The sequence below is a fragment of the Puntigrus tetrazona genome, chromosome 19 (assembly GCF_018831695.1).
Source record: "Puntigrus tetrazona isolate hp1 chromosome 19, ASM1883169v1, whole genome shotgun sequence".
NCBI lineage: Eukaryota > Metazoa > Chordata > Actinopteri > Cypriniformes > Cyprinidae > Puntigrus > Puntigrus tetrazona.
This window is the reverse complement of record NC_056717.1, coordinates 12322773-12337124: the sequence shown is the minus strand read 5'-3', so window position 1 is coordinate 12337124 and position 14352 is coordinate 12322773. Positions and strand designations below refer to the sequence as shown.

The window sequence follows — 14352 nt, the reverse complement described above, 5'->3', positions numbered from 1 at the left end:
AAGCTTTGACCATTAAGTGGATTGTTGTGGAACAGAGGAAAAATGCACACGCTTGTGCTACAGTTTCATGGATGTCTTCAAACCAGTCACGTGACTAAAAACTATGAATAGACAGACAGTATTATAGAACAGAAAGCAAATAGAAAATAGAAAGAATGAATGATGATCAGACCAACGCTCTCACACAACCAATTTGTATGCTTTGTACGTGGTGGCTCATTTGTTCGACTTTACATGATCCTCAGAGGGGGCGGAGTTAGGTGTAGGTCATTCATACAAATTCAAACGAAATCCGTATGATATACCACCCTGTAAAATATATATGAATTGCAGCGCGATCGGGCTGGACAGACAGACAGTTAGATAAATCACCAAGACTAGCTTGTCACAGTAATGAAAGAATCGAACACTGAAAGATATATAAAACTGAAGGACTGAAATGAAAAGAGATGACAAGAAAAGACATTCTGCTTTGAGTGACACAAACCTCTTGAGAACAGCCACGTTCAAAGCTCACTGATTCCCACTGATTTATCCAATGAACAGAAAGAGATTATGAACGAGCAGCAATAATGGGTTTATAAATGAGGTCTCGCCCACCTTGTTCATGCGTGTGCCGTGAATCACACATTAAAAAAAAAAAACGCATACCTGTGGCAAAAACATAAAAGATGCCAGTGCCTAAACAGAGAGTGTTATTTTCTAAAACATTTGATAAAGATGACCTAGATTTGACTAAATTGGGCAATACATTAAAAATGTCTTTATAAAAAGAATGTGCATATAGAGAAAAGTACTCAGAGGCTAAACTTTTAAAGGTTAGGTAATAAAAGATTTATGGAGTCATACAAAAATAGCACTGTGCATGTTGGGGGTGGAGCCTAAAGGCTTTTCTCTCTAAACATTTTGAGGTTTTTATTAGTGCCATCCAAGAAAAGCAGAGATCAAATCTTACAGGAGGTCTGGTCTTGCCAAAGAGGCGATAATGTTTAAAGAGCTTTTAATTCTGCTCCAGCCGCAGAGTGGTATCATTATATCTGTGCTGGAGAGCAGGCAACAGTAGGTGTACATACCCATGGGAAATACCCTCCAATCCCAGTGCAGAAAAATCGCTTTCAGCTACAGTGCATTTCAATTCTCTAAGTTCTCAGCTCCTATGTCAGATGAACATATCATGTAATACAGGAGCTGGCAAGGTATCTTCCCCATCTGTGGAGCTAACTGATCTGTGAATCTGAATTTCCAGCCCTAGCTCCGAGTGCTGACAAGAGGTTATAGACGAAGCACTGAGACCTTATTAAGAAGAGATGAGAAACTAAAGAAGATTTGAACAAACTGAAGCTTTAAAAATAGAAGATAGTCATAGTTGTTTAACCAAAGAAAAACATTCCAGTAGAAAAACACAATGCATCTCCCAGGACCCTAAAAGGATATATTTCACCAAGAATGAACATTCTATCAGAATTCATTCACCCTCACACTGTTTCAAATATATATAATGTTCTACGGTTGTTTGAACTCAATTGACTTTCACTGTATGGACAAAAACAGTTCTTAAAATATCTTCACTGAAGAAGACACACAGAATTACAAGAGGGTGTGTAAATTAATGTTCATTTTTGGGTGCCTTTAAGGCACACTCACAGAAAAAAGTGAACATTTTTATAGATGTGTATCTTAACCCCTAAAGGCTCAATAATAATAGATTGAATTACTAATAGACACCCTTAGGTAGAAATGGTCAAATAAGATCTGATTGGCTGTCATCGTGCTATGTCAAGCAACAGCTTTGCATTCAGCCTAGAGACAGAAAAAAAAAACTAAACTAAATCATCATCATAAAGCTAGTATAATCTTAAAATCCTGCCAGTACTTCCAGCCAATAAACGGTTGCTCTCAAAAGTCTTTAGGCCATCATTTCTCAACACCATCTCAGACACCTGAGGCCTTACCAGGCCCTTTGAAATAAGCATTGCAGTCGCTTGATATGCAATGCAAGAGGTGCCAAAAGTCTGGGAGCTGATCTCGGATATCTCCTGACAGTCCATATGCAGGAGAGCCACTAGCCAACGATGACCCAATACACAATAGCGGTGTATGCCTTTGTAAGTGGCATAATAATCTGTAGTCTTGCACTTTTTTTTGTGAAACAGGTGATAGGCAAAGAAAAGCCTACTATGCACACGGCATAAACAGATGGCAACGTAACTGTTTTTAGAGCCCTAACTTGCTGTCTACTTCCTATAAAAGAAAATTGCTGCCTATTTCCTGAAAGCTCATTAGCAGCTGATCAGCAACATTGTTAAAAGCCACTGCTGTGCACGAGAGAGCCATTACACGCTCACAGCCAATTGTGGCTAGCAAAACAAACATGTTAATGAGCACAAGAAAATAGCACACATAAATTTAATGTGCAATGTATCGTAATGACCTTACATCCACACTCACATTCGCAATATTACGTTACACTTAAAATATATGCAGTACTTACAAATTACTTCTTAAAACCTTGAAGCCATTATTATATTTGGGATAGTTCACCCAAAAATGGAAATTCTGTCATTAATTACTCTTGTCATTCCAAACTCATAAAATATTTTTGTTGAAGTACAAGAACTTTCTAAACCTCCATAGACAGCAATGCTATTTATACACATTCAAGGTTCTCAGATTTAATAAAAAAATATCTTAATTTGTGATTCCAAGATGAACTGAGGTCTTAAGCACAATAACAATAACTATAAAGATATTAACGTCCACACTGGCAAACAATATCATTTGTTTATTCTCAGTGCACAAGTATCTGCCTCTAGGCTTTTGAGAACAGGATAGATTTGAATTGGCTGTCAGTGTTTATATTGTTCATCAGTTGGAAAAAATGATTCTGAAAATTATTCCAATTATATAGTTTCTCTGTCCTTATCATTGTGGTCGGGACTCTGCTATTCATTAATATTAAAACCTATTTTTTAGAACTATATATTTATAGTTATCTTTATCGTGCTTGGTGTGAACAGGTCTATACAGAACTGGAACAACATAAGGGTGAGGAATTAATGACTGAATTTTTGGGTAAATTATCACTTTCTGTCATGCTCAGCAAGGTTGCTTTGTACTCAAAAATATTACAATTTAAAGTAAGTGTTTTCTATTTTGATGTTTTGATGTATTTTAAAATGTCATTTATCCCTGTAAAGGCAAAACTGAATTTTCAGGCTTCAGTGTCATATATAATCCTTCAGAAATTATTCTGAAAGTAGTGTTTTTATTAGATATATAATTTTTATGCTTAGTAGTTATGAGGAAAATGTGACATTTCAGAATTAAAAAAATAAATTTCAACATGATGTATTTTAATGCACTTCTTATCCTGCATCAAAATACAAATTAAAAAAAAAAAACTAATCTATCTATATAAAATACCTACATAATTACAAATAAACACACACAGACACACACGGTATATTTATTTCTCTTCATACAATCTATGCTGGTTCAAAAACACCATATAGGCTAAAATTTAATATGGTAGCACATAATTATGAACTTGACAACAAATGATGCACAAAATAATGTTAGTAACAGCATGTCATGCAGAGAGTAATATGTCAAGCTGTAGGACACTGCTGTCACCGCCTGACATGCCATGTCTACTAAAAAAAAAAAAAAAAATTCTCTTGGCTGTTTGCTATATTGAATGGAAATTTCTTGCTGAGCTAGTCATAAAATGCATGTGGGATTGCCTTATCCACAAAAGATACCAATATACTGTAGCTGCCTTAAAATGCAGCCAAAATGAAATCTGTTTAGGAGACAGAGCCATACTCCCAGACTCCACTGAGCACTATAACTTGCAAGTCTGACAGGATAAAAACAATCATGTTTCATTATTTTATGCAAACTAGAGTATCTTTTCTTGCTCTTTGACATTCAGACACCTGGGGGAATGGATCCTATATAATGACTGCCTATTTGTGCAGGAGAAAGAGTTGTATAGTGCATTCTGGGTATCAGGCCTTTGGCCCAGAGTGCCTTAATGGGTGCAACCATGGAAACCAAAGGATATTTATTATAAGAGTGCAGGGCTATCCAAGTGTACTGATGGTGATTAACTCACCTGTGGCTGCTATAGCTGAAAGTAAGAGGGGCTAAGAGATGATAGGCCCGATGAGAGGCTATAGGGAACGCAGATAAATGCGCACTACCATTTCCACTCTGATTCGTAATGGTTACATAAGAGAGGCCAAGAGAGGAGATGAACCATAGGAGTGAAATGGTCAGAGAAAAAATATTCTGTAAAAATGCATTAAAAGTGCCTTGTTTTTACTCACCACGTCTATTAGGCTCTCCTGAATTCGGCTGAGCGTCGTCCTCAGTCTGCTGCTGATCAAACCCAGTCCAGATGATTCATACTATAGGAGACAGCAAAACACACCCCGTAAGAAAGAGACTTTGTTGCTTTTCAATCATACAGGAATAAACGCACTCACAAAGTGCAATCTCTAAAGCTCCAGAGTGCACACACCACCAATCAGCTCCAGGAAACTGCACTTCATTCACACTGCTCCCACAAGTGTGGTTCATGACTTATGTTCATTAATTGCAATTTACATTTTATTAAAAGGGGAGGATGAATGGGACTGGCAAATCCTCCTGAGAACCTTCACTGGAAATGTATTTATGAATGCGGAAATGTATGCAAGCAAGCCAACATGTTATTAATATGCAATAGATCTGACATCGGCGAGAGAAAGGTAAACATAAAATAAATTTTACTATGGGAGAAGAGCAGTAAATCTCTAAAAAAGACTGCAGCAAAAAGTTTTATAGGGTAGCACTAAATATACAGTAGGAATGAAGTACATGTGTGTGTGTGTGTGTGTGTGTGTGTGTGTGTGTGTGTGTGTGTGTGTATATATATATATATATATATATATATATATATATATATATATATACACACACACACACACACACACACACACACAAATATAAATATAAATAAAACTAATCTGGAAACTAATCTACTTCATTACTTCATATCCTAGGACAAGACAGGCAACTGCAGTCTGTATAGTATATGTAGATAAAATATGAGAAAGGGGGTAAAACACAGCACACAGTGTCAGGCATTTATACTGCCAGAAGGCTCCACACAGCAGTCTTACCCAGTAGATAGGAACCACCTGTCTGGACGCACCAGGTTGAGAGCCTTGTGAAGGCAGAGATGCAGATTGGAAGTGCTTTGCATTGAGAAACAAAAAAGAAAATAATGAAAAAAAAAGCGAAATTAACGAAATAATGAAAGGGAAAGCCTGTTTTTTGGAGATGAACTCAGAAATGTTTTAATATACGGTAATTATTGGGAATTTTTACTTAGCATTAATTAAACAAATATTTATTTATTTTTTAACGACATTTATATACATTAAAAACACATTCAATGATAAAGCGAAATCACAGCAAGCACATCGTTGTGCAATTTAACACTTTCATTTCCTAAGTGAACAAAAGGCTGCCAGGGGGACAATGCAGTCTTTCTCTGACTTGAAGATTTTTGTGAAGTTTCCAAAGGACCCATCTGTTAGCGTGACAGTCGCATCTTCCCGTCCATTACTAACTATCTGCAACACTTAATAAGCACTACTCAGGCCTTTCCCTAAACTCAAACACTTCATCATCCCGGAGGTGATCCATTTTCAGATAAGTCACTTGCATATCGTTCCCCCGTTCTTTCCATTTATTGCCTTTAAGCAAAGTTATTAACTTGAGGCAAAGAGCAATGAATGCCAAGACCAATGCATCTTAAATTATGTGCATGGCAGGGTTGATACTCCGGCTGTATACAATGGCATACAGACCTTTCAGATCCTAATGTTGTTCATTACTAAATGAAATGGCGCAATACATAATCTCCATCTCCATACGAGATTGAATGTCTTGTGTGTCTGGAGTTAGTCATGGGTGAAAGTGAATCCAAATGAGCATATCAATTTCAGCCGCTTTGTAAATATTTTTTTTATAACTAACGACATTTACTTTTTTGTCTCCATCGGCTTTTCTTTGAGACCGGCTTCCTCTGATACTGACAGTTACTCTTACTCATTTAAGAGTTTGAAAAGTTTCCATTAGTGACAGATACCCCTCTCAAGCGTTTTCTTTTCTTGTCCGCTCAGCAGAAGAGGTGAATGTGAGAAAACTAGAACAAGAGCCAGAGAGGAAGATGAAATGTGTTGTTTTTATTTAATGTGCCTTCAAACCTGTCGGGTGGGTTAAAGGCAAACCTCGCTGGCATCTGACAGCTGATCTTGTGGCAGCTGTATCCAGTCTCCCTTTAGATTTGCTGCTGGATTTAGTCAGGACAAAGCTCAAATGAAAAGTTTGCTGGTCAGCACCTAAATTTCAAAGATAATATACTACACTGTCACTCAGAGGGCAACTGGAGGAAAAAAAAAGAGAGAGAGCTGCCTTGGCAGAGTCCGAATTATCTCTCATCTGTTCACATTAGTTCCTATGAACAACAGTGGCTTAAAAAGCCAAAAAAGTGAAGCAACGACCTATGTCTGTTCAGGAATATTCTTTTTTGAGAGTGCAAATCATGACATATAACGATGCTAAACCACATGAGAAGACCAAATAGAGTGCAAAGACTTTACTCCTGCTCTATAGTGTACAAGGGCACTGGCCTCAATCCACCAGCATGAAAGCATTTACTTTTGATTTAGCACTGGCTGAGCATAGCAAACAAACAATTATTTGCAAAGCATACAGAGTGCAAATGGAACACTTCTGTGATTATATGAAAACTAAAATGTCAGAAGAAAAAAACAAGGAAGGAAGAATCCCTGCAGGCTGCTGAGAGTTTGGCCATAAAAGCATCACTGGGACCAGAATTCAGTGCATGACAGATGAAGTGTGGAGATCTTTTTGTTTTTCTTAAGACTAATGTTTCAACCCCACCTGGCTTGTGTGGTACGATTAAAGACGACTGTCAAATCCCATGACAGAAACACTATTTTACAGTTGATGAAGGCCATAGACTCCATTTAGAAAACAGCATGTCACTGGTCAGGCCAATCAAAGCCTAGACTGACAGGCTGGTGTTATTGATAGGTTTAGTTCTGCTGTATAGTTCCCAAGAATGTCAGGATATTAACAATGAAACGAAAGAACTAAATGTTATTAGCACAATAAGGATCCAACTCTTCATTTTCTTCCCAGAGAAAAAGTTCATAGCTTCTTGAAGACTACAAAGAATGAACATCTTTCTGAGGTGGTCAACAGCGAGCTGGGTAAGTAAGCGCAGCTGTGAAACAAGGTGAAAATGTGAATGTTGAGGTCTGTTTTCAAGGCAGTAGAGGTCTGAAAATACAGCAGGTAGTTCTTGTCTTTAACAGGTTCAATCAGATGCCCTTGGGCTGCCACTGCCAAACCAATGCCCCAACAGCCAACCAACAGCTTTATTATGACCTCCAATGCTGTTTAACAAGCTTGCTTTCCTCAACAGATTCTCCCAGCTCACATAGGTAGAAAACAGTGAGAAAATTCAATGCCCTTTTAATGTCACTCCCTCTGCACTTTATGAAGTATGCAAGGCAATGCTGAAACTCTCAAACTTCCTGGGAAGAAAAGTCACATTGTCGGTTTGCAGCGGTAAAGGCATGGATCCATTTCAGCAGTAGATAATGGCATTAAAAAAAAAAGTCTCTTTTCTTCAAAAAGGTCTAACAAATGGGGGTCCCATGTTAGGGTAGCTGCCTGGCTTGAAACTTAAAGGTTTAGTTCACCCCAAAAATCTTTGGAACACAAATTAAAGTGCACCTATTATGGATTTGTGAAAATGGCACAAATGCAGTGTGTGACAAAGCTCTAAATGAATTAAAATATCCTGCAAAATTTTTCAATCTGAAAGTGCACCGTGTATTAGGTTACGAGGAAAAAGTTGACCCTGAATCATTGATGCAAGTCATTTTTAAAAGGCAGTTTAATTTTGACTTCAAAATGAAACATTAGTATATCGCCCATCCACTTGTTGGTCTTTTTGTGTTTGTCTGAATGAAAATGTAAATTCATTATTTGCCAGTAGGTTAAAAGCTAACAAACACTGCTTTAAATGAAATTGATCAACCAATAGAGGGTTGTTTGGGAGTCGTTGAACAACTATGGTACAAATAAATGCATATTATAAAAAAAATGAAAGTGTTTTTTGACATTGCATGCATGTAAACCTGTTGTCTGGTACTCTTAAAACCAAATTGTGAACCTTTCATAACCCATAATAGGGGCACTTTAAGATATTTCTGATAGCCTTCTGACCCTCCAAAGACAGCAACACAACTTAAGCATTCAAGGCCCAGGAAGATAGTAAGGACATCATTTAAATGGAATGACCCAGAAAAGAAGAAATCAATGAATAGAGTCATTATTTTTGTGCTCTTTGGTCACAAAAAATGTTCTCATAGATTCATAAAACTATGTCTGAACCATCGTTGTCAAAAGGACTATTTTATCAATGTCCTTGCTATGTTACCAGAGTCTTAGGGAGCTAAAACGTCTGCATTGTAGCTAGTGGGGGTCTTTGCCAGTTTACCTGCAATGGCTCGAGTCAGACTTCTGGGAAATCAAAGCAAACAAGGCAACTCCAAGTAAGATTCATTATTCCAGTAACGTCTGGGCAGATGTGGTGACTTAGCTATAAGGTCATTTGGGACAGTGCACAGAAAATAACCAGAACACTCCGGGGAGCAAGAAACAAGCTGCTTTTATGGAGTATATAGTGGGATATTGCTGTTGTGGCGAAGGCATAGAAGACTCTTCAGATATGGCTTATTGTGTCTCAAAGAGTGAAAATTATGAGGATAATTCAGCTGCTGTCTAATTTTATTTAAGCAGGCCTGGCTCTCAAAACCGATTCATCTAGCCTAAAGCTGAGCTTATTAAAGCTTCGAGAATTGTAGCTTGAGGGCACAATCCTACAGAGAGGACTGCATTGAAATCACTTAACAATTCTAGACATGAACTTCTGCAAGCGCAATTTTCTTTTCCAAAACTCTCAAGGGTCATTGAAGCACATCTATCCATTTGTGAATGCCAGTTAGATTTCAAGTTACAGTAAAGATAAATTACCACTACAAACCTAATTTTTAGAAATACAAGTGCAAATAAGCAACTGAGAATTCTTTCAGACATTTACACCTTTCTTTGATGTTCAGAGTCCAGCCTCCTGGGGCAAACTCTACACCTAAACACTTGCTCACATGATAATGGAAGTAATTAGAGAACAATGCCTATGAGGCTTGCAAACACCAGAGAAAAAAAAAAACAATGAGTGTACCAGCATGCTTTTCTCAATGAACATGTACCATCCAGAGAAAACATACAACATGAGCGCAGCAAGGATCCAATTGTGCATAATAAATATTGCATAACGTCAAATATTAATACCGAACATCGAGGAGAACAAAAATGCTTTGAAATGCATACCATGTCATTGCGGCCAAAGAAGGTGTAGACGGCATAAAGGTAATAATCAAAGAGCTGAGACACACAGTGGATGACATCAAAGGCGATGGGCTTCAGGATGTTCATCATCTGCATGTATTTTCCTATAAAGGCATAATCAACCAGAAACAAATGTGAAATATATATAAAAGGCAAACAAATAAGATTCACATACAAAACATAATACCAAAGATTTATCAAAAACAAATATGAATGCAAATGAAGTAGATATACATGACGGAAACGCAAACCCTTTGGCAAATGTCCCATTCAAAACCCTCGTGCCATATCTAAAATGTAATGCATTATAAAGTCAATCAAATGACCATATAATAAATAAATAAAATAATAACAATTACACATATAAAAATTTATAAATTTGGTCATTTGATCGACATGGCATGAATAAATAGGCAATGTCTGTCCTTTTAGCCTAAAATAATTTAAAGAGCTCCCAATTTTGAGAAACAGGATTCTTACTAATCAATCAAAATGGATGTCTTCTAAAACACTGATGAAGTTACCAGATGGCGTTTAATCAATTTTAACATCTGGATGAGAACAGGCTGATTCCAGCAAAACATTTTAAACCACCTAATTCTCCATTTTACAACATCAGCGCTTTTATCAAAAAGAACCTATGGGAGCATTTTTTTGCTATTAAATTTGCTATAAAGTTTGCCTTAACCTGAACATTTCAAGATGAATGGTGTCATAGCCTTTATCTCATTCGACACATCAAACATACATTCAAATAAGCCTGAAGAGATGAGCAGGCACATACACAGAATGGAGTTAATGACCGGAAGCTGAAACAGAACACAGCTGACTCCAAGAACGTACCTCTTTCATAGTAATTGAGCTATTAGCCTGTTAATTAGAGGGCAAACTGTGGTCTTCTGCTTAGGGTCAACTTTATCATGCACCATCAGTCTAGCATAGGTGTAAGCTCAAAGGTCAATTACTTACCAACCAGGCGAATCACGTTGAGGGTGGTGTTGGTAAGGATGGGGGCATTGGCTCGGTTCAGATTGTAGTCAGACCTTTTCCGGCTGCGAAGTGTCTCTCTGGACACGCTAATTAAGGGAGGACAGAGAAGCGACACTGAGATACAAGATTATTAGGAGCATTAGAGTTCAATGACCTTTTAAACTGAAGAGTCTCTTTCACACACCTCCGTCATTAACCTGTGTTCAGATTTAATTGAAGTGAGTGTTCTGGGTTTTGCAGAACAGATGAATGCATGATATTTATCACACATCATATACAGAATATGTGCATGAACACGACTTGAACCTGAGCAAATTTATTCTGTGTAAAGTTATATCCAAGTTTGTAACTATGTAGCCATAATAATGCACTGCAATAATTAAAACATGTTTCTATTTCAAATAATAATCAAGTTTTAAAAATTACAAGTGCACTGTAACCACTATATATCACCATAACCTCCATTTTTGCTTTTTTAAACAAAATGAGGGGCAAGTTGAAATGACTTCTCTGGTGATTACCATTATCAACACAAATTCAGCCAACAGAGCTTAAATTGTATTGAACCCAGCTTGAACCCAGAATATTCCAGATGTATTCTAAATGAGCTCTGAAGTCACAGATTGTGAGCAAGAGTCACCATATTGCGTTTAAGAAAACTTATGCCATTTTAAATATGCAAAACGTTAGAGCCCTCAAAATGTGGCGGTCTCTAACAATAAAGTGTCACAACATGGAATGTGCCAGCTGATTTACTGCAGGGAGAACTGTCAGTCATCCTCCTCGCGAGGAACAAACAGGCATTAAATATTCATCAGGGTTCACTGCTTAGTCACATTCCTAATCATTTCCTTGATTTATAATGTTTCTATCATGCTTAACATGGAGATCGAGCCAAGAGCAACTATGAAATGTAAAAAAAACGCCAGTTTACACATTCAAGTAGTTGGCAAAACACAACTGATGTAATTCCAAAAGGAGCCATTTTAACAATCTCCTTGAGACTGTTTTATTTAACTTCAAAGCCCCGATTGGCTCTAAACGGCAGCCTCGTGGACTTAAAAGGCTCATTCTTCATAAAATAATTAAAGCCTTTCTTGCTGATAAGAGGCTAATGATAGCTTATGTGTTCACTGTACACAGTGTGAATTTAAACTATTTCTGCTGCCTGAGAGGGAATGAGAGTCCAGAAATTAGAAGTTTCCTGCCTCCTGACCTTGTCTTGGGTTAATGAACCGATTCACGCATGACTTGCGTCTACAGCTCACTAATTTACGGGAACATCCTAACAGGACACCAATCAAACCATGCATATGTAAACTAACTGTCGACATGCCGTTTGGAGGGCAATTACTTAGTACACAGGACCTAGAGGTGGCACTGTGTGACGTGAGCATCTGGATGATGACTCAGAACTGACCTCTTCACTGGAGCGTCTCCTGTCTGTTCATCTACATAGTCTTGTTTCAGCTCCTCAGGTACATCACTGTCACTGTCGTAGTCCTGATACACACTCTTTTCCAGCTCATCTGACTCATACTGCAGAGAAAGAAAATGAGTCGTATAATTACATATATATTATATATATATATAATCTGCTTAGGTTGTAGACCATCTTAAGCCATCCAAGTCCAGTAAAACCAGTAGAAAGAGAGAAAGAGTGGATAACTGATCTGTAAATTATGAAACTAAACAAAGCATATCATATAAATAGCCCAATGATTTAGCCTTAATTCTCTGATATTCAGAGCTGGCCTTGAAATAAAATGCACCAGTATCAAAAATGTTATTCAGATAAAAAAGATAAATCTGAACTTAAATTTACCTTAAAGCTGATGGATGCAGTGACTAACAAAACAACATGTAATACTTAAAACGGCAGGCATTACTATGCAAAACTTTTTTCTCTCTCAGGGTAAAAGCACTTGTACCAAGGGCTCACACTTTCAGTCATCAACATACAGCATGTGTTTTCATTATAGGAGCATCATCCAAAATGGCAAGCACATCAGAGCTTTAATAATGATGAGTATTTTCTCCACATAGAATTAATGGCCTCTGTCAACAGTTATAAGGACAATGAGCCACTTAACGTTACAAAATATTTACGCATCAAATTTTCACTCTCATTTATTTTCCCCTTTTCAGCAGTCGGTTTGGCAAGCATCTAATAAGAATATTAATGTAACCGTAAACCCTTATAAAATGCTTGTTTGCTCAAGCATGATGCCAAATAGTACAGCATAAATATCGCTGAACTGTTTAATATCATAGGAAATATTGAAATGCAGAGGAATCAAGAGTTTAGATGGCCCAAAACTTACTGGAATTTATCCACTTGCAAAAGATGCACTGATATTTTGTTCACACAAAAACTGGATGAACATTAAGAGATTTAAACCAAGATGTCTATGGAAAAAAAACAATCATCAGACAACTGGTTTTCCCCCACATACAGTTGCAGTGTAATGTAATTTAACACAAATATTGCTAGAACATATATGTTCCTATGAAAGACATGTTTCTTAATTTCTGAAATTACTACATACCCCATTAGAAGCCAGGACATCCTCTGTCTCCTCTTCCTTATTGTCTATCTGCCTCTCAAAAGGATTTCCTCCCTGTAGGTACTGCTCAAACAAAGAGAGCTCCATCATCTCTGTGGATTCCGGCTGCCTGCTGGGAGATACTGAAGGAGAACGACACTGACCCATGAACTTGAACTCCTGATAAAAGAGGAGAAAACAAATGTATCATATTTTATCTCATACAGATCAAACACTAAAAAGGTAGGCTAGGTGGAGATTAGGTGGACTAGGTTTAATTTACTTGTTTGTTTGTGCTGGAAGAATGTCCAAGGAGGAGACAACAAAATAGCTCTAAAAGCACCAATATGTTTTGAAAGTGAAATTGAAGAATAAACTAGTCTAGTGTGACATTAATTTTTAACAAAATCAGGTCAAAACATTTTTTTTACAGTCAATACTGCTTGTCAAATCAAACCTTCCGTAATAGCCCATGAATATGTTAGCCTCAAGGTTATCTATAATCTAAAATATAAGAAAATCTGCATTTACAAGATATAAGCATTCAAAACTAACAGTATCTAACTTCTGCCAATACGGATCAACAATTTTGATGACATTACCGAGCACTTCAGCTTCTCAACAAACTTTATGTCCAATCAAATGCTTTGATCGTGCAAATACGCACAAACAGGCACAAACAGGCACAGACCATAAAACGCATCTGATCAATTAGGATTCTGGCAAATGTGGCTGTACCGAGCTCAACCACTCTGGCCCAAGCTAATATAAATGAAATGCTACTGGCCATTCAGTGGAGTTTTCGGCTGAATGTCACATGCCAATTTAGGTCTGGAAAAATACATCTCATTCTGCTAAATTACCCCATAATATATAAAATATGTCTTGTAAAAAAAAACAACAACGAACAATTAGGCTGCAAGGGTGAAAGTGCAAAAGCTTTGAGCGCTTAGTGACCTAAAACTGCTCACAGTTAAACCGCTTTGCACATTAAAGCTTCAACAAGAAGTCGTTATGCAAATGCTGCTCATTAAAGAGCACCACTGATTATGCCATTCACTGATGTGCTATTCAACACTGCCTTTCTCTACCACACAAAACTAGTGGCACTTCTTTAAGAAAATACCTGTATATTCCACACAAAACGGCATAAAAGGTCTATCAGAGAACACTTTATCGAGCCAAAGACCCGTTTAGCATATAATAATTGAAAAAGATGCATTTCGGTTTATTCGACGGATACTCTCGGGTGAATATACTTGCCTTCCAGGGTGTAATTTGTTTTGAGACTGATGACACCCTGACTAGAAGAGAA

At 37.3% G+C, this 14352-nt stretch overlaps 1 protein-coding gene across 2 annotated transcripts in view; it reads right to left on the bottom strand.

Annotated features, from left to right (window-relative positions):
- The window catches only part of vps50 (VPS50 EARP/GARPII complex subunit), a 102097-nt gene that overhangs the window by 29925 nt on the left and 57820 nt on the right, over positions 1 to 14352 (bottom strand). The window contains exons 18-23 of one of the 2 annotated variants that reach the window (XM_043217854.1): positions 13041 to 13217; positions 11912 to 12030; positions 10471 to 10577; positions 9484 to 9605; positions 5169 to 5243; positions 4332 to 4412 (exon numbers count right to left, since the gene is read on the bottom strand). In XM_043217854.1, the coding sequence (XP_043073789.1) occupies positions 4332 to 4412; positions 5169 to 5243; positions 9484 to 9605; positions 10471 to 10577; positions 11912 to 12030; positions 13041 to 13217 (681 nt within the window). The remainder of the gene's footprint in view (positions 1 to 4331; positions 4413 to 5168; positions 5244 to 9483; positions 9606 to 10470; positions 10578 to 11911; positions 12031 to 13040; positions 13218 to 14352) is intronic. The other variant, XM_043217855.1, reaches the window with a different exon arrangement.